Source organism: Camelina sativa, chromosome 7 (assembly GCF_030686135.1).
Source record: "Camelina sativa cultivar CO46 ecotype springtype chromosome 7, ASM3068613v1".
In the NCBI taxonomy this organism is placed as follows: domain Eukaryota; kingdom Viridiplantae; phylum Streptophyta; class Magnoliopsida; order Brassicales; family Brassicaceae; genus Camelina; species Camelina sativa.
In genome coordinates, this window is record NC_141886.1 from 2952242 (window position 1) to 2975757 (window position 23516).

General features: G+C 35.1%; 6 protein-coding genes and 1 long non-coding RNA gene across 13 annotated transcripts; 4 read left to right on the plus strand and 3 right to left on the minus strand.

The window, feature by feature from the left end:
• Window positions 1–50: 50 nt before the first annotated feature.
• On the plus strand, window positions 51–630 carry LOC147940773 (uncharacterized). The gene is made up of 3 exons (XR_015561618.1): window positions 51–177; window positions 290–394; window positions 491–630. It is a non-coding gene; the product is annotated as an uncharacterized LOC147940773 (long non-coding RNA).
• A 3262-nt stretch (window positions 631–3892) lies between these two features.
• LOC104700094 (zinc finger protein CONSTANS-LIKE 14) lies at window positions 3893–6366 on the plus strand. Of its 2 annotated transcripts, none has more exons than XM_010415550.3 (4): window positions 3893–5140; window positions 5295–5444; window positions 5701–5945; window positions 6049–6366. In XM_010415550.3, the coding sequence occupies exons 1-4, from the start codon at window positions 4376–4378 to the stop codon at window positions 6140–6142; spliced, it is 1254 nt and encodes a 417-aa protein (XP_010413852.1). In that variant the 5' UTR covers window positions 3893–4375; the 3' UTR covers window positions 6143–6366. The 2 variants fall into 2 exon arrangements, with proteins under 2 accessions (XP_010413852.1, XP_010413851.1); XM_010415549.3 differs by having other exon boundaries at window positions 4058–5140; window positions 5698–5945.
• A 97-nt stretch (window positions 6367–6463) lies between these two features.
• On the minus strand, window positions 6464–11225 carry LOC104700095 (uncharacterized protein At2g33490). Of its 2 annotated transcripts, none has more exons than XM_010415551.2 (11): window positions 10879–11225; window positions 10363–10435; window positions 9981–10055; window positions 9737–9798; window positions 9565–9633; window positions 9355–9383; window positions 8844–9051; window positions 8515–8754; window positions 8078–8131; window positions 6951–7889; window positions 6464–6781 (listed from the first exon to the last, which is right to left on the minus strand). In XM_010415551.2, exons 1-11 carry the CDS (start codon window positions 10987–10989, stop codon window positions 6770–6772), a joined length of 1872 nt encoding a protein of 623 aa, XP_010413853.2. In that variant the 5' UTR covers window positions 10990–11225; the 3' UTR covers window positions 6464–6769. The 2 variants fall into 2 exon arrangements, with proteins under 2 accessions (XP_010413853.2, XP_010413854.2); XM_010415552.2 differs by having other exon boundaries at window positions 9981–10072; window positions 10879–11189.
• Window positions 11226–12336: 1111 nt separating this feature from the next.
• Window positions 12337–13781, minus strand: LOC104700096 (NAC domain-containing protein 41). Of its 3 annotated transcripts, none has more exons than XM_087458163.1 (3): window positions 13373–13781; window positions 13022–13275; window positions 12337–12881 (listed from the first exon to the last, which is right to left on the minus strand). In XM_087458163.1, exons 1-3 carry the CDS (start codon window positions 13557–13559, stop codon window positions 12855–12857), a joined length of 468 nt encoding a protein of 155 aa, XP_087314289.1. In that variant the 5' UTR covers window positions 13560–13781; the 3' UTR covers window positions 12337–12854. The 3 variants fall into 3 exon arrangements, with proteins under 3 accessions (XP_087314289.1, XP_010413857.1, XP_010413856.1); XM_010415555.3 differs by having other exon boundaries at window positions 12337–12904; window positions 13373–13748; XM_010415554.3 differs by having other exon boundaries at window positions 12337–12910; window positions 13373–13748.
• Window positions 13782–18805: 5024 nt separating this feature from the next.
• On the plus strand, window positions 18806–20774 carry LOC104700097 (glycolipid transfer protein 1). Of its 3 annotated transcripts, none has more exons than XM_010415556.2 (7): window positions 18806–18949; window positions 19389–19514; window positions 19605–19660; window positions 19877–20007; window positions 20102–20237; window positions 20321–20452; window positions 20548–20774. In XM_010415556.2, the coding sequence occupies exons 2-7, from the start codon at window positions 19397–19399 to the stop codon at window positions 20581–20583; spliced, it is 609 nt and encodes a 202-aa protein (XP_010413858.1). In that variant the 5' UTR covers window positions 18806–18949; window positions 19389–19396; the 3' UTR covers window positions 20584–20774. The 3 variants fall into 3 exon arrangements, with proteins under 3 accessions (XP_010413858.1, XP_087314290.1, XP_087314291.1); XM_087458164.1 differs by having other exon boundaries at window positions 18873–19027; XM_087458165.1 differs by having other exon boundaries at window positions 18933–18949; window positions 20321–20774.
• Window positions 20775–21105: 331 nt separating this feature from the next.
• LOC104700099 (CRIB domain-containing protein RIC1) lies at window positions 21106–22422 on the plus strand. The gene is made up of 4 exons (XM_010415559.3): window positions 21106–21460; window positions 21556–21656; window positions 21747–21825; window positions 21900–22422. The coding sequence occupies exons 1-4, from the start codon at window positions 21403–21405 to the stop codon at window positions 22334–22336; spliced, it is 675 nt and encodes a 224-aa protein (XP_010413861.1). The 5' UTR covers window positions 21106–21402; the 3' UTR covers window positions 22337–22422.
• LOC104700098 (large ribosomal subunit protein bL28c) lies at window positions 22391–23450 on the minus strand. The gene is made up of 2 exons (XM_010415558.3): window positions 23217–23450; window positions 22391–22847 (listed from the first exon to the last, which is right to left on the minus strand). Exons 1-2 carry the CDS (start codon window positions 23413–23415, stop codon window positions 22615–22617), a joined length of 432 nt encoding a protein of 143 aa, XP_010413860.2. The 5' UTR covers window positions 23416–23450; the 3' UTR covers window positions 22391–22614.
• Between the last annotated feature and the right edge of the window lie 66 nt (window positions 23451–23516).

Consider the following 23516-nt stretch of genomic DNA (forward strand, 5'->3'; position numbering starts at 1 on the left):
GGTTCTAGTGGCGAGCCTTGACCACTGATGTCATTACAGTTTGCAGTGGCTGGTTGTTGGACTTCGGTGCAATGCTTCTCTGATGTCTCTGAGGGTTGGTCATGGTCGTCAACTTCGTTAGGACCAGTTGATGTCTGAGGCGGTGGATGCTGGACTTCACTAACAACCCGAGTCACGGTAAATGTCTCATACTTTGATTTGAAGTTGTAGCCTGAAATTTTTAATTCAAACTCGAATGTCCTCCCAGTTAACTCTGCAAGTACTTCAGGCACACCATCCTTCATTGCAGGCTATATAAATGGAGAAGAGAATGATACGTAGAGAAAATAAACATGAGAAAAGGATTAATGCGCAAGTTGTATGCATGGGGGAGAGGTTAGGCTGTTACAAACCTGTGAGTCAATCAACTCTGTAACTCCAATGTGTATCAATTGTGTGGTGGGTTCATCAAGCATAACAAATATTGTTTTGTCTTTACCGTCTGTGACAGCCAGTTCAACCCGATACTTGACCACACCAATAGGCTCACCAGAACAACGTTTGCAAATTAGGGAAGATCCTGATTCCACAAGCTTTAACCCACACTTGCCACATGCAATGTATTTCCACCCTCTGTCAACCACGATCTCTACAATGTAAGCTGTGCATTTGAACTCCTTCTCCTACATTTATAATAGTATGCATGGGTCATGAAAATGAGTTTAGAGTTTGACCGGAAAAAAAAAAAAAAAAAATGAAATGAGTTTAGAGATGGAAACAGTGGAATTAGATTAGGGAATAGACCTGTTCTGTTGAAGTGGATACAAATTTGCGGGCCTCTGCAATTGAAAATGTTTCAATTATTGCAGGAGTTTTACCCCCATTAACAGTTGGTGGTACCCCATCGGGAAGTGAGGAGCTATAATGATAGGAATATATTGTCAAATAAAACATGGTAAGTATTTATATATTGTTAAACAAAACATGGTAAGTATTTGAAAATATGGTAATTTTAAGTGGGGGAGATGTACCTTTTTGGGAAAACTTTGATAGCTTCATAGTTGGCGTCTCTGTAGAAACGGGTTGAGTATGTTGTGCTCAATGACAGATTGCCTGCATTATCATTTATTTAGTAAGTATGTGGTTAGAGAGGGTAAATTGTGTAGATGTAAATATAGTTTGGCTACCTCCATAGGATTTTGGATTGACAGCCGTGATTATTAGTATAGTTGATTTGCCAACAATAGAAGCATATAACTTCCGGAATTCGGCTGCACATCCATCCCATACCATGATGCGGACATTGTTACCACTGCATATATATTGAGAAATTAAGTTCTAGTAGCTGGGGGAATACTTGTCAACGTTAGATGGGATGAATGAGAAACTTACTCGGCTAGTCGCAAATATAAAGTGATTTTGTCCTCTGAGGATGGGTCATCCAAACTGGTCCCTTGAATCTTTGTTAGTTCCCCAACAACATCTGGAATGTGAGTACTTGTTAATGGGATGAGTAGAAAAATATATAAGTAGATAATGATGCTGATAGACATAGATATTTAGGAAGCACTACCAGGTAAATGTTGATTAGTCCCAGCAAGAGTCCACAATTCATTTTGTTGGCGGAACCTAAACATCTCATGTGGAATCACGGATGTGTTTCGTTCTATGGATGTAAGGATGGTCCCATCCAAGAACTTAATTACGTAGGGATGATCTGTTAGTTTGTATTGTGGATAGCTAGTATCCACTTGAAAGTCAGAAATATTGTAGATGCTCCCCTCGTGAAGGTCATCTCTGAAGCGGTAAACTCGGTATTGGGGTATGGAAACTTGAATTAAGGTAGACTGCATTATATATATCTTTGTTAGTAATTAAAATAAAGGGGCTAAGAAGATGTATATAAACATATGGAAGTTGTATACCTGTTCATCAAGTAGGAGGAAATCTAGGCTGATTATTTTCCCATTTTGATGGAAAGCTTTTGCATGCCATTTGCGTAGAACACGGCCACACACCATTTGAGGATCACGCCCTGGCTGTAGGTCCTTCAATGGAATTATAGTCATACTTGGTAATTGGTAATGGTGGTAAGAATCGAATATGGTAATTTGGTTTATATATAGAAAGAGCCGAGTTTGGGTTTTAAGGGAGACAGTAAAGAGGAAGACGTGGCGTATTTATTAAGAGATCGTGGAGGAGATCGTGATTTGAATATAGGATTTTATAACGTAGTCTTAATGTCGTATATATGAGTTACGATTTCCTGTTAATTTTGAGTTAGGATTTTAATCGTTTGTATGGGAATAAAATTGGGAACCTATTAAATACAGTATCAATCAGCCAATTTAAAGCGTTTGTATGGGATTAAACGAAATACCAAACAGCGAATATCGTACGAATTTAAGGTAGATATTTTCGTTTACAAATTTAAGTGAGACATTAAAGGAGGGACATTAAATTTGCTTAAATACAATATCAATCAGGCAATTTAATTCGTTTGTATGGTATGAGTTACGATTAATTTGAAACCTATTAAATACAATATCAATCAGGCAATTTAATTCGTTTGTATGGTATGAGTTACGATTTTCTGTTAATTTTGAGTTAGGATTTTAATCGTTTGTATGGGAATAAAATTGGAAACCTATTAAATACATTATCAATCAGCCAATTTAAGGAAGACATTAAATAAGTCATTAAATTAGAAAACCTAGTAAATATCGAACAGCCAATAAGGAGAGAGTGGAAGTGTACTTTTATATATATGACTAGGTTTTAACCCGCGATACACCGCGTGCATATAGTTTTATTATCATTTATATTTTATATTCTATTCATTTGTTTAATATTGGATATTTTATAAATAGAGAAATAACCTAATTTTCTGACCATTTGTGCGAATAAATGTTTATATTAATTTTTAACCTATAATATACTATATGATCATTTTTTATTATATTTAGTTTGTTTTGTTTAATGTTTGAGATTCTATTTCGATTTTTAATTATTATAACAAAAAAAATAAGAGATCTAAATACATAATAAGTCATTAATATAATGTGATTAAGTCACATTTTCCCTAATGAATTAATTATTTTACACAATCTTAGGTAAAACAAATTGATTTTATATGTCAGATATTATAATATTTATAGTGTTGGCAAATAATAAAATGAGGATTTAACCCGTGTTAGCACATATTTAATAATATTTTATTAATTTAGACATGTTCTTTTTATAACCACATTATATAGTATTATTTTTTTTAATTTTACATATTCATAATATTTTAAATTTTATTAAATTTATATATATATTAATTATAATATTTAAATAATTAGGAATCGAAGTTCTTCTTTCTTACGTTAAGAATCAAAACTCACAGGTTTGGAAAATAAAATGGAAAATATGTCATAGTTTATGACTTTATGTCTTTATATAATATTGATTGCTTTTTTTTTGTTGGAATGAAATGTAAAATATTTAGGAAACAAAATCTGAAATGATATTATTTTTGGAAAGTTTTTAGGGATTAAATTTGTAAATAAATTTTTAAATACATATAACTTCAAGGGTAAAACACCAAATGTACTTTATAGATGTTAATATAGATTTAGGAAACAAAATGTGTCGTGATACTATTTTGAAAATTTTTGAGGGATTAATGTTGTAAATAAAAATTTAAATAAGTAAAACTAAAAGGCTATAACAGAAAATATACTTTAAAAATGTTAATATAGATTTATATCTATAAAACTACTATTAAATTTACGATTTGACAGCAAATTTCACTATTTACGAGTAGAAATTTCGCAGTTTGGATTTGTTGGAAGTGAACCACAGTAGAGCTCATCTGCATCACACACAAACTATATATATATATATATATATATATATATATAAGCTAAAGAAGAAAACGACCTAAAAGGTCATTACTATGTTAGGAAAGGGATTAAGCATTTTTAAAAGTTAAAGATACGCTTTACTCAATCAAACCTTCCATTTCTAAATGTTACGACAAAATTTGGTCTATTATATCATTTTTTTAGTAGATACGCGAATGGTGAATTTGCTAACTCACCAAAACAAAAAAACTAAAGTAGTAAATAACTAATTAGTTGAAACAAAAAACTTCTCTAGAACATTTTATATTTTGAAAAGAGGGAACATCTTATATTTTGATTCGGAATGAGTAATAAATTTGATCAAACAAAACAAAATATCCAAAATGAGAGAGTTACTGTAAAACCGAAAGCTTTGTTGTCTCTGTCATCTTCATCCATCGATTTCGTTCTCGACTGTATCATTTCGGATTGAGAAAAAAGTTTGGATTTTTTTTTTTTTTTTTAATTTAGGGATTCTGGAAGGGTTTTATACTGTCAAACCAACCAAAATGGGTAGTTCAACGGCGGTGGCGTGCGATTTTTGCGGCGAGCGGACGGCGGTTCTGTTCTGCAGAGCCGATTCGGCGAAGCTGTGTTTGCCTTGTGATCAGCACGTTCACTCCGCTAACCTCTTGTCTAAAAAGCACGTGCGTTCTCAGATCTGTGATAACTGCAGCAAAGAGCCGGTCTCCGTACGGTGTTTCACCGATAACCTCGTTTTGTGTCAGGAGTGTGACTGGGATGTTCACGGGAGCTGCTCCTCCGCCTCGGCTCACGAACGCTCCGCCGTCGAGGGGTTTTCGGGTTGTCCTTCCGTTTCGGAGCTCGCTGCTGTGTGGGGGATTGATTTAGAAGGGAAGAAGAAAGATGATGAAGATGGAGAAGGAGAAGAACGATTGACTGATAATTTTGGGATGGCTTTGGATTCGTGGGTTTCTGGATCTAACAACATTGTTCAAGATCTGATCGTTCCCTACGATATGTCTATGAAAAAGCAAAGCTTTAGCTTTGGGAGGTCTAAGCAAGTTGTGTACAGACAGCTTGAGGAGTTGCTCAAGAGAGGTTTTGTCAGCGGAGATGGAGAAGGAGACGGAGACGGCGGAGGAGAGATTATGGTTCGGGAGGGAAACAATGGCGGAGGAAGCATTACTCAGCTGTCTCCAACGACGTCGTTTACTTCTTTGCTTCTCTCAGCAGAGTACCAAAGTTCTTGTGGTAATGCTGCTACGCAATTGTATGCTGCTAATCATACCACTGGCCACAACAACACTCAGGTCACGTTCTTGATTCTGTCAAGTTACCCTTACCTGTATGGAACATTTATAATTCTATCAATAGGCATTATCCACATTTCTTTCCATGAAACTTTTGGCTGTCCGTGTTCTAGTTAGAGATACACTTGTGTTATAATGTCTTGGGTTAATGCAGATATGGGATTTTAACTTGGGCAAGTCCAGGAACCCTGAGGAACCTAGTCAGTTCGAACCAAAAGACTCTACTTTCACTTTCAATAACGTCACTCATATCAAAAACGATCCCCATCCCACCAATCTCAAAGCTTTAAGAGATAGTTACCAGGTACGTCGTAGCAAACTGATTGTGTTTAGGTTTGGAAACATACCCGCTTTATTTAACAGAACATAAGTAGGGTTCTTTCTTCCAAAGCCTCAAAAGTCCCTAATACCATATACCCTAATCTTGCTTCTTCATTTATGTTGCTCTGCCAACTATATACCAATTTACTATACTGTCTTGGATTGAATGAAAACCAGATGTATTTATATCTTTGTCGGTGAATTGTGAGTTTATGATACTTACTGGTAAGATACAGCAGGATGAATCTATCCGCACAAATTCCATTAAGGGACAGGAAACATCAAAGAGCAACAATGTCCCCGCTGCCATTCACTCACATAAAAGTTCTAACGACTCCAGTGACTTGCATTTCACGGAACATCTTGTTATACCTAGTACTAATACCACAAGATTGGTGGTGGCAACAAATGCTGATCTAGAGCGTATGGCACAGAACAGAGATAATGCTATGCAGCGGTACAAAGAAAAGAAGAAAACGCGGAGGTAATGATGTTCTCAGTATATATATATATATATACTTTTTTTAATTTCCGTTTCTGTAAAATGAATGTCTTACCTAAACCTTAATTCTTAATTGCTGGATCAGATACGATAAGACCATAAGATATGAAACAAGGAAAGCAAGAGCTGAGACCAGGTTGCGTGTTAGGGGAAGATTTGTGAAAGCTACAGATCCTTAAGTGTGTGGGTCTCCTCGTTAGGTTTTTACATGTGAAACCATGAGTTAAGAACTTTTGTTTTTTTTTTCTACTTTCACCTACCCCTTGTAAATGCAAATGAATGAATGATCCACCTCGAGCTGTATAATATAGCCAAGCTGTATAATATAAGCCAGCTTCTGTTAAGCTTCTAGAAGCGATGTTGTTTCTTAACTTTTAGTATCATTGAAAGTGTTTTATTAACCTTTTATAGAAGCCATGTTTCTTAACGCAATCAAAAGAAACCAGACCCCCACAGAAGTTTTAACCCGTAAATCTCGGACGTAAAACATATCACATCACTGAACAAAACCAAAAAGCTTCGATGATTTTATAAATGAAGGAAGATCCGGAGAGTACATAAATTTTGACAATTACTATATGATAGAAGAAAAACAAAAATTCCTCGGCAATTATTTATAAACCTGTTCCTCTATTTTTTTCTTTTGTCATCATTCTCAAAACAGGGATTTGCTACCATATGTGATAGGAAACTAAGATCACCGGTGAAACTAAAATGGGCGGATATTTACATATATCTGCAACTACAGGTAATGGCCTTCCTTCCTCCTCCGTAAGTTTTTAGGCAGCTACCAAACATCTTACACCTTAATTCCTCCTCTGCAAAATTCACCAATCAAAACAAATATCAGCACAATCTTGTATTTTACATTTAGCAAACATAACTTCGCGGAAACAGGAGGGGAACTAAAAATCTACTTAAACGACACACAATGATCACTTAAAAACTAATCGGTAGGGAGAAGAAGTATCAGAATTAATGGTTCACCTCTTGTTTGGACATCGTTAGGTGGTCTGCACGCTCGGGAAGACCCTGTGGCGGTGGATGGATCAATGATATTGGGGTTAAAGGAGGTGAGGCAGTGCCTAAATTTTTAGTGCCCAGACTTGTCTTAGACATATCTAAATCTGATGCTCTAAGGTTGCTAGTAGGTATAGAGAAGCTACGAGTAATTGGAGGTGGTATTGGGAGAGGAGAAGCTGAATTTGTAATAAGAGGTTTACTAAGCAATTGACTCTTCGAAACCAAGGGAGCTGAATATCCTAATTCCCTAGAGGACTTAGTATAGCTTCTTGGTGGTGGTCTAGGAAGCTCATGGAGCTCACTTATTTTCGGGGTTGAGACAAAAGTAGGGGAAGCGGTTGGAGATGATGACACTTTTGGTAACTTAGAAACTGGATTCCTTGGGATTGGACCCGAGTATAAGTGAGGTGTTGTCGAGAGAGGCTTATTAGGTAATGGTTTACTAGTCAGTGGGCCAGAGAAGGATCGTCTCTTGAGTGTCCCAAGACGAGAGAACAGGAGTCCATCAGCTAAAGGCGGAGGCAACCGAGAAGACGTGTTCTTGTTACTCTCTCTCAGGACTTGTTCTTTCAAGGCTACCATTGATCTTGAGGAAACCTTTGCAAGTCCACGAGTTTCCAGTGGGGATGAAAACCAAATCTGTTTTGCAATTGCCTTTGCAGGATTAGATGACCCCACGTTTTTGTTAGCTGGACTTGTAGTAGATGAGGGACTTCTTGTTGTTTCCATAGGTGTTGGCAGTGCGTAAGTGTTAAATTTCCGTGTCATAGTTGATCGCATCCGTAACAGTTTCTCTGAAGGAGGAGTTGTGCGGTTCTCGGGAAAAAGCGGTGCTGACTGGCTCACTGCCCTAACATCTCTCCTAAGCGAATGAGATTTCCTGTAGTTTCTTTCCTCATTTTCCTGCTTAAAAAACAAATAGACAAGACTGGTAAGAGAGTTGTGCAAATTGAATAATTTGGGTGGTTTTCCAGTTCCAGGTATTGACAAACAAAATTAAATTCCATGAACTCTAAGCACCCTGAGAATTTTTCTGAGTTATCTGAACGGAAAAGCAGAGAAGATGGGACCATAAGACACAGCTGTGTTACCTGTGCAATATCTGGTACTGCAACTTGTGGAAATGTGATGTCTGAGTGACCCAACTGCATGCATTAGGCGAACATCTATTAAGGAAACAGGTTTAAAAATAAAATAACACCAGATTTAAATAACTCAAGACTCATAATCTAAGCAATTTCAGCAGATTCGATTCTAAAAAGGCATTCGTCATCCCTACCAGGAAGTGTTCCATACAAATAAAGGCTCTACATGACCTTTTTGTTGGTTAAAGATTTCAAAATGCTTCCCGTAACAAGCATTTCCAGTTTATAAACCTCATTTATAGTTTCTTTGTTATAGTGGTCATCTTTAAGAGAAACATTGGCACATGGAGTATCACTATTCTATTTCTATTAGCAATCATCAAAAGCACTAATAAGGATAAACAGGAAATATCATCAGAACCGTATTCATATGAAACATTCACCTCTGAGGAGCCACTGACTGAAGAATCTGCATCTTGGTCCTTGTCATTAACTCTTTCAAAACTCAACTCTCCATCATCATGCATCTCAGAACCATCGGTCTCATTGTTTTCTATTTCATCATCCCCATCATCATCATCTAATCCGCTGAAATGGTAATCAATATGCTGCGACTCGGTTACCATCTGTACATGCGGCTCTACTTCTTCAAGCGAAGTAAGAGCCTTCTTGAAGAAGCTTAACTGCAAAACCACACAAAAAAAAAAAAGTGACATCAACACAGTGCTCTGGTGATCAAAATAGAAAGACGAAAAACCGCCCAAGATGAAACCTGTGCTGCATGGTGCCGTGCTGCCTGAGTCAAAAGACTACGGGTTTGCCCTTGCTTCAGGGATTTTAAACGGAAAACAAATAAAGTCGTCTCGTTTTCATATTCATCATGAGCTTCTTGTACTTGCTGTGTCGAAAAAGTTTCTCCTTTCCCACCCTTTGACCTCCCTCTCTCTCTTTGTCTTGTAAGCATGCCTTCATAAACATTCCTGAAAGGTAAAAAGTTCCATGAATAGAATACCTTTTTCCCACTAACATGTAAGAAAGTTTTGATAGGAGAAGATATTTAATAACACTATAATTGGTATTCCCATCATGAGGATAATAAATATCTGAACCAATCTCAATCACCCACAAAAGTCATGTATCTCTAAAACCTGAACAAAATATAGGCGGTTTCCTTCAACATTAACTTCTTTTTTTCAATTATATTAAGGTAATGAATTTCAGATATTATTTCCTGTCTCACTAATAGGTATTTCGAAGTGAATACGAAGGCAGGCAAGAACAACCTTTTCTCATCACAAAGCCGCTGCATCTCCTGCATAACCATTTAAATACATTACTATTGTCACTTGAAAGGGCTGAAATCAGCAAGCATATCAAACAACGCCTAATATCTCATTCTGTCAACACGGACGCTCATAAACATGTAGCAAGGATGGGCCTTTCATTGACAAAAAAGTAAATAGATATAATAGATTCTAGATGAATAAACAAACCTCAACTATGCGGAGTTCATTAAGAAGTGACTCTGAGGGGATTGTGATTGTTTTGAATATATGAGACCGCTGAATCAACAATATTGATAGTTAATTGATTTTTTATGGCAAGACAAAGGAAAACTCAGTAGGAAAATTTTGAACCAGTTCGTAACAGATTTCAAAAACTCACATATTTGTCAACAAGTTTTTGCAACTCAAACTGCAATTTTCCCAGCATAATTAACACTCTACCTGCATAAGAATCAGAGAAGCAGAATGTTTCTATTTCAGATGCACATTATATAGGTCAAAGCAACAGAAAATATGTAATGTGAAGAAAACTTGGAAAAAAGATAAATGCACAGACTGTCGGTTTCAAATGTTTAAAAATTAGATAATATGATGCATTTAAGGAATCTGTATTACAAACTTACCACTTTCTTCATCATCGTTTAGAGCAGTTTTCTCAAGAAGACAAGCTCCTAGTTCTCGCAAAGATTCAGAAAATTCTGCAAGCAAATGAAATCTGCAAATGATAAGGATATATATTTATTAACAAGAAGATGTTTATCTCTATAAATTGGAATGCAAAAAGCTCACTTGAGAGTTACAAATAAAATTAAGGTCACAACACATTTAAAATCAGAGCCAGCAAAATGATAATGCAACAGGGCAAGAATCAGAGCTAAATTTAATAATCAACCAAACTAACAACAAACACCATTATCCGCCAGCATGATCCATTCAGCATAACAAAGGTATGAAGTTTCTGGTAACATTTTACCAAACCAAAGTAAAAAGATGACAATAGATTACCATATGCACTATTTGCAGTAGCAGCGGCGGCATTGAGCAAGCTATCATAGCAATCTCTCATGTCTTTCACGTCCTGTGAAAATCACAAACAAACTAAGCATTGTGAGACCAGTTACATCAACATGTCAATAAACCTCACTCGTAAAACAGAGAGAGAGAGCACCAAATTGAAAAACTAAGCTTCCTCCACAAATGTAACCCAATCATTTGGTTGTTTCTAGTGAAAGAGAAGAGATCTAATTTAACCAATTAAGAGAACGAAAAGCTAAAGAGCAACTCCAGATCCACCACCAACTATTCTCACAAAATCAATTTCATGAATCCGAAATCTGAACGTTTCCGAAATCGTTGCATCTAAGCTTAAACTGGTAACTAATTCACATAGAGCGACGACGATCCGACGAAGAAAAAGCGAAAATACGATTAAAGAAATCGCGTCATCATCAACAGGAAACAACGAGAGAGACAAATCAAATGAAGACAGTTCCAAATTTCGAATTGGAGAAAGAGAGAAACCTGGGAAGCTTGGGCTAGCTCGTCTTTGAGAACAGGAGGTCGAAGATCTCTCCGGTCCTTAGATTCATGCTTGTGAAGCACACCTCGTAATCGTCGGAGAGAGGTTTTCATGGTCGGCAAAAACGCTACACTTTCTCCGGCGAATCAAGGAAAATCGAAAAAACGACGACCAAGTAAGGTAGAGATGAAGGCTTCGTCGTCTTCTCCAACTACGCCATTTCAATTCAAGAACGTAAAAGAGCCAAAGGAAAAAATCAAAACCAGAGCCAAGCCAAAAAAAATAAAAATTAATTAATTTTTTAATTAAAAGCGTTTGTTTAGAGGAAAAGTTATAACCTTTGATCCTTGACTTCGTCGTCTCTTTGATTCTCTTTCGTCCTTTTTTTTTTTTTTTTTTTTTTTTTTTTTTTTTTAATCAATTTATTTTGATTTTTTTTTTAATAATTCTCGCTTAAAATTACGTCAGCAAGTGTTATAAATGATGCCAGCACATGCTTTATGCTTTTGAATTTTTGGGGTCGAACAATATTTTCAAAATATAGATCCCATCTGCACAAGTAATTTAACTCAAAATTAACCATAACCCTAAAACTATATATAGTTAAATACTTCTATGTTCTATGTCTATGATTAAAACTCGAATAAGAAAGAATTGAACCAAAACAATTGCTAAATTGTGTTTTATAATAAAAGTTTAAAGCATGGGCAACTTCACTTAAGCCATTCATGAACTCCTCCGTCCGAACTATAGGCTTTTTAGATTTGAACACCATCAGCAATGTTCAACCTTGAAATAGTAATTTCTTAATTAATTCAATACTTTAAAGTTGAATCATATTTAATCTCGTGTATGGCATGGGACAAAAATCTACTATATTATATGCATAAAATTATTATAATCGACTGCTGTGTATGTGTTAGTAGTAAAACACCCCCGAAAAAAATATCATTTTATCAGTTTCAACATATGAGTATTTCAGATATATCAATTTTCAATTTGTTTCTATATGTTATATGATTATTAGATCCTCTGCCTAGACTATTACCAATGTTTAATATAGTTTGATCATCTATGTCGAGCTTTTAAGGACGTAACTGAATATAAAACGACTTAATTTCTATCAAAATTAGATTGGTACGTAATCTTAGTCTAGTCAACGAAAGGTAACGTTACAAAAAAGGTTATGAGTTTAAAATGAACCTGAATTTCATGGTTTACTTTGTCATTTAGATTACAAATTAAGTTTTGTAAACTTAAGTGATTAGGTAAAGAGATTAGGGTATTGAGAGAATACTTATCTCTTTTTGGTTACTGGGTTAACCAACAAGCATCCTAAAAAAACGGTTTACCATATCTTTCCCTAGTCTCTCTAGTGTAAATGTTTAACTCTATTGATTGCTTGAACTCAACTTTTTCCGTCTATGCGTGTTCAGGCGCTAGATGGTTGGTCCTTGTCATGGACAAACATATATATGAGATTATATGTGAAAAGTTTTATAAAAATAATACAAATTGTTGTGCCTGACCTACAATAAAGGGTAGCTACCATGAGAAATCACCTTGAATGGTCTAGATCACGTAAATCATTTGGTAATCATGAACAAATTTATTAAAGTTAAATAAAAAGAACTTGTACTCCAAAGTCTTTTAGGTCTAAAGAAACAAACAAAACTTATTTTCCTGACAACTGATCTCTTCATGATAACTATCATTAGAAGATGTCTGAGTTAACGCACTCGAGCAAACAGACGGCGAGGACCCTGAAGAAGACGAACAAAAACAACAACAACAACACGACGTAGCAGGAGTCAAATTCAGATCACAGCATCTTCTTCTTCTTATTTTATTCTTCTTATCTTTTCTCATAAAGTCATAAAAAATGGGACAAGTACTACTCTTCTTCTCCTCCTCACTTTCTTTCTCTGTCTCTTTCTCATTCTCCAACTCGTCTCGTTCCTCTTCTTTCCTTTTATTACTATTGCTTCTCTTCTTTAAGAACACTCTGCACAGAACCCAATTCATGTTCTGTCCCTTTTTTTTAAAACAAAGAAAAAAAGAAAAGAAAAAAAAGACACTTTTAGAATCCTAGCTAGCTTCTTGTTAATAGTATATAACAGATTCGAGTATTTGTGAATATCTTACATGTGATGATTCTTGTTGCGAATCAACAAGACGGTACTCATGAAGAACCCAATTGGTTCTTGTCCCGTTTGGTGGTTTACCTTTGTAGAAAACCAGAGTTTTCTTCATCCCCACGGCAAGCGTCTTCTTCCCGATTTGCTTATCGATACCGGTCGCTTTCCAATAACCCGAACCGGTTGATCGGTTTGACCGGTTTCCGTTCGGGTATTTAGCTTCCTTGGTGCTAAAAAAATACCTCTCTGAATCACAATCACCTGTGATCATCATCATGCATAACATACACACTAAACCATCAAAAACCCGAATTGAACTGAATGAAACCAAATATGGTTTATTTTGTATAGGTTTTACCTGGTAAATCCCATGGATCGGATTTACAAACATCGGTTTCCGGTATTACAGAAGCTGGTAAGGGTAAACCGGTTACTTTCCTACGCAAATATTGAACAACTAACTCTTCATCGGTCGGGTGAAATCGGAAGCCAGGTGGTAATCTAAGTACTCCTCTGTTCTTAATAGTGGTGCTACGCTTCTCCATCGTGTTTTTTGTTTTTAAAAGGTTTGAGGTTTTTGAACCGTAGAAACAGAGACAAAAGAAGATGAGAGATTATTGAAAATGGAGAGGGAAAGTTGCGTTTGTTTTATAGCAATGGAGAGGGGGTTCATATCGTATTTTTGTAATTAAGTACATTTTGAGCCATGTCGTAAGGAATTGAATTTGGTAACCATTACTATTTTAGAGTTTTGGTCTTTTAAACTTAATGAAAAATGTACCAGGAGACCAAAAATTAAATAATGAAAAGAATACTTTAGTTTAAATTTGACTAAAATATTTCAACCACTTTTTTTTTTCACTAAAATATAATAGTGTTACCGTGCTCTGAATGAGGTTAATTTAAACTTAAAAGGCCCACACCCAAAAAAAAAGAAGAAAAACCAAAAAGAAAACCTCACTAATCTTGTCGTGAGACATCAATGTTTGTGAATTGTGAACCAGCGACTTCTACGCTTTGATCCGAACACGTGAAATCACATAGTGGGAGTCTAAGAGTTGGAGATAATTTTCATTCGTACGTTATGTATAAACATTTCATCTCATGACTCTAAATTAATAATGAGTCTTCTGCTAAGGATCATCCTCCCACGTCGACACAGAACCATCACAAGACGCCCCCTCTCGCTTGTTTGCAGAAAATTAAGGGCTATCGTTTGGGAGTGTTAAATGAAATCACAGAATTATTCTTGACCATTTGTTTTGACAACTTCGTTTGTTTTTATTTCCTCATTGCTTATATTTTGTGTATCTGATTTTAATTAACTGTAAAAATAACTATATTCTTCTTGACCAATTGTCATATTTTGCAAGTTTATTTACTCATCAAATATCACGTAATTAAGAATACAATTTTTAAAAATGTATATACGAACGAATACATTAGTAATTTAGTTTTAACGATCATTAATTAACATAAATGTTATTGGGAAATGATGTCAGTTTATAATAGTTATGGCATATTTCGTAAACGATGTGCTACGAGCAAATCGTAGGTAAAGAAAGTTGCGTATGCAACTAAATTTCGATTATTCAATTTAAGGAGATGTGGATTTCATGGGGTCTTTGAAAGTGACAAATGCCCTGAAGATTCCTCTACCCGGATGGTCCAATCATCTTTTCCCAATCCAGATAATAAATTGCATAACCATCTTTCTTTTATAAACACTTTAGCGTATATATGTATTCCATTAAAAAAATAGACATGAGCTTTTCTTTCTTCTTTTTTGTCAACCATTCGTAAGGGTTCCTAAACCAACACGTTATTGAATCTCTAGTCTTACGTATAACGAAAGAAATGAAATTCCAAAACGGTCGGCTTTGTATAACAATTGATAAACTTATAGGAATTAACGTGTTTTCACTAAGTATTTCCATTTTAATATATCATATATTTTGATATTGAATAGTTTTATATGATTTAGAATATGCATGATGACTGTTTGCTGAGTTTGAAGCGAACAAGTGAACACAACAAGGCCAGTACTATTCATTATTTGTAATTGTTTGATTGGTGAATTGATCTGAAAGAAAGAAAAAATGAAACCAGAAAAGTGCTCATGTACTCGCATAACCTTTTTAAGGGATATAATTAATTTCAGGAGCTCAAGCAAGTTGCCAAGTTGCCATAAATTAAAATAACAAAAAGTGGTAATAATGTTGTAGAAAGAACTTAACAATCTAAACAAGTAAAAGATGGAATTAGGTAAATGCGTGATCGCACGGAGAATGGAGAAGTCAAGAAGGCATTTAGTTGCTTCTAAAACGACGTTCGATTGCGTTGTCCCACCGGAGATCTCTCCTCCAGGACCTCCACATTAACTTTCTTTTGTCTCACACAGTCCGTACACACCCTCCTAATCTCACATTCACAAATTACTAAATTGCCTCTAATTAAAATTCAATGGCTTCCAATGAGAAATCTGGAGCAAGTGGTACGTAAGAAAGCGTGATTAGCGGGGAACATACAAAATAAAAGTGTACGAAACCACGACTATAACAAATAGTGGCGAATGTAGAAGAAACTATATTTGATGTGTTCAACATAAAATTGATCAACTATTTAAATATCATAGGCTTAAGAAAAGGGATGTAAACAGTAAGGGATCATGAATATTTTGGAATTATAATTAACATAGATAAGGTCAATAGAGAGTTTTGAACTCGGGTTAATTGGAGCAGTTAATTAAGTGTTAATTTACGTACAAGACAATTGAATCTAAATTATCTTTCATCACAATTTATGTAAATCCGATCCGTGGACTTATATGATTTTATGGGAGGGTCATCGGGTCATGTGACTCCACCCCCTTTTCCGGTTAACGTAGTTGAAGTGTTGAACCGAATAGTATTTTAGTGCATGTACAACTAATATATATGAAGTTTTGTATGTACGTAGATTGTAGAATATACCAATGGGTTAGTTTTGGAAATTAAATGTGGGGTCCAAAGAGGGACAGTGGGAGACTTCAAACAATGCCGGTTGCGTGAGGAGAAGGTAAAGGTCATGTCCCAATCCAAATAATACAATGTGGATTTGTCGTCAACGAAATCCATATGGACTTCTTTTTTTATCCAGGGCCGGTCCGTAGGTAAATGATGCCTAAAGCATAGACAAAAATTGTTGTCCACTGAAATTTTTTTCTACACATAAGATTATCTAAGTATAATATGAAATATATTAAACATATTATAAGAATTTTAAGTGTTTTAAGTGTTTGAAACAAAAAAAAAGAGTACTAAAAAATGTCCAAAACCTCTATGGCAATATGGCATAGTAATGTTTTTGATATATATTTTTTGGTCAAAATGTGTTTATAAGTAACGTGTTAAAATTTTGGATTCAAAGCTTCAAAAGATGGATTCTAAAAAGTACTTGTTTAAATTTTAGAAACCAAGAGAAGAAAGAAAAACTTATAATAGCTAAGAGTAACACGTTAATATGATATAAAATCCAACAACTCTTTTTTTTTTTAGGCTAAAATGTCCACTTTTAACTTAAATAACTAAACTCCAAATATAAAACAAATAAAAGGAAGAGATAATATTAATAGCCCAATACACCCACGTTGTTTTAAAGAACTCGGCGGATTCTAAAAAAAAAGACAATTGAGATCCAGAGGTAGAAGACGATTCAGACGTAAAAACTAAAAATTGATGCCCCTAAAATTACAAAGAAAACATGATGCCTAAAGCTTCTGCTTCACCAGCTTCTGTTTTTATCTTCCATGTTCTTGTGTTGTGGTGGATATACTTGGGTTGGGTTGGGTTGGATTGCACTAGGAAAAATATACTTTGAGTTGTAGAGAAATTTACGAAAAATCAAAAGTATTGTATCATTGTATGCATGCTATAAAGTCGATCAATGATACTCTAGTTGCTTCATACGTTTTATTCAAAGTTTATTTTATTTGTTTGCCATTGACATTTATTGTTTATTTAAAAAAATTAGAAACTAAGATTTATCATATTTAAATTTCCTAAATCACTTCCTAATACATCCCAATTACTATTTTCCAATTTCCTTTCATCTTTATAAGTTTATATGATATTATTTGTTTTTAAAATTTTTTTTTACATAAAACATATGTATAATAAAAATACAAGTTTCTTCGCATATGTTGCAACTTAAATTTTTTTAACTAAACGTATTATTACTCAATTGATTTTTTTGAAAAGTATATGTATAATGTTCCACATCAGGTATAAAATTCTAGATAATTGTGAGGCCATATGCATTGGTGTGAGTTTCTCATCAATATATTATTAATATTTTTAGTGTAAAAAAATTTGAGAACTCCTTCTCAATGTTATGTGTCCATAAACACATTAACTTTCTCATCAATATAATATTCTTATTTAAATATCTATTTTTTTTTTAAATATTTATTTTGTTTTTGTATTTTATCTTAGTATAAAAATTTCTATAAATATATTTCAAACATGTTAAATTACTTATTAAATACATTTATTTTAATAATTAGTTATATTTTATATCATATATCATACTATCAGTAGTAAAATCAAATATATATTTTAAAATTTTTTAAAATCTCAAAATTAGTTTCACAGTATTCATATTTTTTTCAAATATCAGAATTAGTATCACAATATTAATCTTTTTATCAAATAAACTAATACTATTTTAAAATAAAATTAATATATAATTTAAAATATTGTGTAATGGAACTTGTTAGATAGTTGATTTTATTTCATGATTTATAAGAAAATAAAAAATAACAACATATAAACTATTTAAATAAGATATTAAGTTTTTGTGGATTTGATTTATAATTAAACCTAACCACTTAGAAGAAGACATGTGTTACTATGAGGAATCTTGAGAATGGATTCTGGTTTTTTTTGATAAAAAAACAATTACACCTGGTGGTTTTCAAAAAAATTATACCGCTGTTTCACGTGTAAGCAAGTACTGATCTGATGTTGACATCAATTGTATTGTCTGCAAAAGGGCTTCACAAGGAGGAAGTATTCCTCAACATTGATTTTTGTGGCTTCTTGCCTATGAAAAAGTGTGTGAGCAAGGAGTTTCTGTGCATACCGAAGAGCCAGATGTCTAATCAAGGTGGAATATATCTTTCCCTGACTAGAGTTATAGCTGGGGTTTCAAATTCTCCTCCATGTCTCTAAGAACTTTTTTTGTGGTGGGAATGCAAATGTTCCATGCTCTCCAAATCCAAACACTGTGTATAAATCTTTGATGCTCCTGAAAATTCAAATGTTATAGTGGCAAGAAATTCAATAGTTAGATTTTTATAGATGTCACACGAGCGAGATAAAATTGGTCAACCCAATCTTGTCAAAGAACCACATGACATCTTCATGAATTTTCAACATGAAAGCAATGGTAATTGTTTGGAATGTAAAACATGAATTTTCACAATCTTGTTTGGAAACCAGCGAAAGCTCCAAGCGTTGTTGATAGCGATGGAGGATGTTCATAAAAGTTGTTTTATCGAGATAATGAGAAGTTTGAGCATTGAGATCGAAAATATGGAGATTAATTCCAAAATTTTTGGGTGTGTAGCTGTTTCTCAAAAGAAAAGAAAAAAACATTTTTATACAACTCTACTTCCATGTCTGTTGGAGAGATTTGTGATTGACAATTGGAGTTTTAATCAACAATTTTTTTATGAATGTAATTTGCACCAAAAGTGAGATGGATGTAACTGACAAATAATAAATGTTAGGGGGTAAAATCAGAAAATTTCGTAAAGTTTGGATGTATAACAAAATATAATTAAATGTCTAAAACAAGAGAGAATTTTCCTAACTCCAGAGAACGAAGAGAGAGCAATCTCCAGTAGCAGAGAATCGAATCTGATCTCGTTTTTATTTTCAATTCTCACGCAAAGGTACGATTTTTTTTTGCTCCTTCTCCGTTTGAGATCTACCTCAGATTCGTCTTCGTCCGTCGAATCCATAGATCTCGAGTAATCTTCTTGTTTTGTTGCGTCTTCTCACAACGCTGTTATGATGATCGATGGATTTGAAAATTAGATCTCTCTGTCTTTATCAGATTATTCAAAATTTTCCATTTTTATGATGTGGTGCTAAGTTTTACACGTGATTTTGCATATATGGTTAAATCAATTCATAACCTTTTTGATTGAGTTAATGTGTTTGTCAGTGTTGTTTATGTGGTTGCTCAGATCTTCCATTGAACTTTGTTTTTGTGAATTTTGTGTTTCTTTGGGGTTTATTGTATAATTTTGATCACCTTCAATGTTAAGATCATCCACATTGTTCATTGAGTAATTTGTTCCTTGTGTTTGTTCTCTTATGTTCGTTCAGTTGAAAAAATGGAAGGGACTGTGTTCACACCTTGTTTGGAAGGAATGAAGCATGTTAAGTCTGACCAAGGCGAGATGCTTACTAAGCCATTTCTTGAGCTCTGCAAGACCATCTTGCCTGTTATAGGTTTAACAAAAGCCAGAAACTTTCTCTGTTTTTTTTTTTTTTTTTTATGAAAATACATACACCATCGTGTGTTGGTATTTGTTTTTTCAGATAAGTTTGGAGCTGCTATGACTCTCGTGAAATCTGACATTGGAGGCAACATATCGGTAAAGTTCTCTTTTAGTTTCCAAGATTTTGATAAACGTAAGGGCACAAATCCATTTAGCATTCACAGTACTAACCACTGCTAAGAGTGCATTGCCTGGCCCTATTCTCATTCTGCTTACAATAGTAATTTGTACCTCTGATAGCGGAGACATGACCTCTTGTGCATTGGATTATTATCTTACAATATAAAATTCATTGGCCCGTCTCTTGTGTAGAGATTGGAGAAGAACTACTTGTCTGATCCCGATAAGTTCAAGTACCTGTACACCTTTGTTCAAGTCGAAATTGAGTCTAAGACAGCAAAGGCATCATCCAGCTGTACCAACGGTCTTCTCTGGTTAACCAGGTAAGCGATGGCACATGACAGCATTTACGTACCTTTATTTCGAAGAGGGCAGCTTCTCAAAACCATGTATATCACTTATGAGTAAATCTTTCAGAGCAATGGATTTCTTAGTGGAACTGTTCCGCAACTTGGTAGCTCATCAAGATTGGTCAATGCCACAAGCTTGTGGTGACTCATACCAAAAAACACTCAAGAAATGGCACGGATGGCTTGCCAGCTCTACCTTCTCTGTATGTATTTTTACTCGTGCTTTCTCTGTTTGATCAGCATTTTCTGAAATCCAATCTCATTCTGAACTTTTTTTATTTATCAGATGGCTTTAAAGTTAGCTCCAGACAGGAAGAAGTTCATGGATGTCATATCTGGTTCTGGTGACATCTACGCTGACATGGAAAGGTTTTGCGCTGAGTTTGGTCCGTTTCTTCATGACAATCATAAGTTTCTGGTAAGCAAAGACTTAAAAAAACTTGAAATCCTTACAGTTTCTTCCGTTTCATCACAGTCTTTGATTCTTTTTTTGATCTTGTTCATCTTTTGCAGGCTACCGTCGGTATGGATGACATGAAGGCTTCTTAAGTCATCATCATGGTAATCGCCGGTTTCAAATCTTCTTTGCCGGAATCTTTGTCCGTTTTAACTTTTTTACTCCTTCGGATTCTAAAACTTTTAGACCCTCCAAAGAAACAGAATAATGTGTCGGTTTCTATCTGAATGTTCACTTTATCTTATATAAGTTTATATAACATACGAATCAATCTTTATCAAAATCTTCTCTCAAACCATTTTGCTTACGATCGCAAAATCTCTTATCATCTAAGTTATCACATGTTTCAAGTAACTGCAATCTAGTGCAATTTCTCTAAAATAGTCAAAAGAAATATAGTGTTATACGTATCTCTAAAAGATTGCATTATACAATGTGTTAATATAATTGGATTTGGTGTGGTCATGGTCTGTCTCCTTCCTTTCGACCCGGAATCCTGTTGACAAGTTGTTTCCCATGGAGGGTTTGATTATAGCTCTACGTTGCCTCCATTACCATCAACATTCTAAATATAATATAGTTATATTATCTGTTAATTACAACTATGAAAAAGTTTCTTTCTTTTTTTAAAACTTTGTTCTCCTCTGGTAAAAAAAAAAAAAAAGAAGACAAAACTTAGTGCTCTCCCTCTTCTTCTCTTTGGTTGGTCTCAAACCAATAACTTTCTTGGACATCTCTTGACCCTTCTCTCTCTCTCTCTCTCTTCGAAAATTTTCAACCTTTTTTCTCGTCAAGAGAAAATCTCATCCGTTCAAGGTTTACGGTAAGGATCGTCGAATCTTGAACAAAAAAAGGTTGTCTCCGGCGTGTGGATCATACGCCACTAACCGGAACCAACCCTTTATAGATCAATGGCGACGACAATGAAGGGTCTTCTTAAGGGCCTTCGTTATATTACTCAGATTTTTGGTGAGTCTCATCGATTTTTTTCTACCATAAACATGATCTTTGTTGTTTCTTGTGTCACAAGTCCATAATACATGGGGCGATTCATTCTATTGTAGACGAAGAGAAAGAGCAGGAGATGCAGATCGGGTTTCCGACCGATGTAAAGCATGTTGCTCACATTGGCTCCGACGGTCCAGCCACTAATACGCCAAGCTGGGTACGATCATATACATTTGTACATTCACACGTATTTTTTTACATATGTATATACTCATCATCATCATTGCCTTTTTGGGGAAACCCACAGATGAATGACTTCAAACCTCAAGAACATGAGAAAGGTCAAGTCGTTTCCAGGGGAAATTCCAACAAATACAACCCGCAAGGTTAATATGTTTCCTGTGAAGTCCTGAAATTTTCACCTAAAAAGTGTCTAGGCATTGACGTTTTATCTCAACAGGGATGAACCAAGGTGGAGTCGGGCTAAAAGAGTTACTGCCTTCGAGCACCAACGAGAAACCGAAACATAAAACAAGACGGAAACCCGGAGGAGGAGCTAGTCCAAATCCAAACGGGTCTCCGCCTAGAAAAAGCAGCGGAAATGCTGCATCATCAGATGAATCATCGAAGCATTCAAGACATCACCGAAGCAAACACGGGTCAATGGACTCATCGAATGATCAAGAACCTTCAGTTCGTAGAAGGCGTGGTGGTATCCCGGTTCCGGACACGGAAGCATCTAATCATCATCCTATTCCTGATGGTTCAGCACCTCCACGGAAGGCTACATCGCGTCCAAGGAAACTAAAAGGATCAGCAGGAGGAGAAGCATCGATGAAGAAATCATCGAAAGGAAAACCAGAAAATTCAGTTGATACTTGTAACGATATTGTCTGAGAAACATAAAACGAAAACATGAAATGTATTTTTTTGGACCAGACCACCTGCATGTAATGTAAGAGTTTGTTTTCGTTTCTCTCTCATTGAAGTATTTTCTTGACAGCTCGAGAAGGAAACACAAAAAAAAAAACAAAAAAAAACAGTTTCGGATACAACTCAGAGATTACATATGATACTTACCAAATCTAGAAAGGAAATGTAAAGGGTGCAAAAGGAGAAGCAAAGAAAATGTATATAATAAAACTTTGCGGATCATCAACATCGTAATCATTATCTTATTTCTTGCGAAGATCAATGCCGGCTTTCTTGGCAACAGCATCGAGTCCGTTCTTCTCAATAGTCTTCAAGGCCTTAGTCGATAAACGAAGTTTAACAAAACGTTTGCCAGCTACCCACCAAACTCTCTTGTATTGTAAGTTGACGAATTGCAACTTCTTGGTCTTGTGGTTTGAGAAAGAAACTTTGTTTGCTCTGTTTGCTTTCTTCCCAGTAAAAGGGCAGATCCTACCTGACATATAGAAAAACAAAAACAGTTTCAAGAAACAACAAAGAAAGACTCAAAATGTTACAGATGACTAACAGAAACTGCAATCAAAGGTTCAACAAAGACGGTATAAAGACACAGACTTTGTTACAAGACGAGAAACATAAGGCTGCAAAGAATAAAAATTGAGCAACAAGAACCAAACTGACATAGCATCAAAACAAATATAGCAACGTAGCTTGATTAAATTCCCAGAAAAATTCAACTCAACACTAGAGCTAGCTAACCAAAAAATTTCGGAATTCGATATGAATATTTAAGGCGAAAAAGATAAATTAGGAAGGCGAATGCATCAGACTAAACCCTAAGAAAGAAGGGAAATGGGGTAATTACGAGCGACGATTGGTTGAATCCCCGGAAATGAAGGAACGGAGATGCGATTGATGACGTCACTTGGAGAGTGAGAGATTCTGACGCCGCTGAGCTGTGAGGTGAGAAATCCGAGTTCCTTTGAAGTCACGGTTGACTTGGCGACGGACTTCGCTGATGAGGTCATTCGTAGCCAAGCACCTTGCGTCGCCATTGTCGTCATTTTTTAATTCTTGAACAGAGGGAGAGGATTTGGATAACAGAGACGAGGAGATTGGGTTCTTTTATTTTTGAGACCAATGAGACCCTCTTCGTTACCCAGAA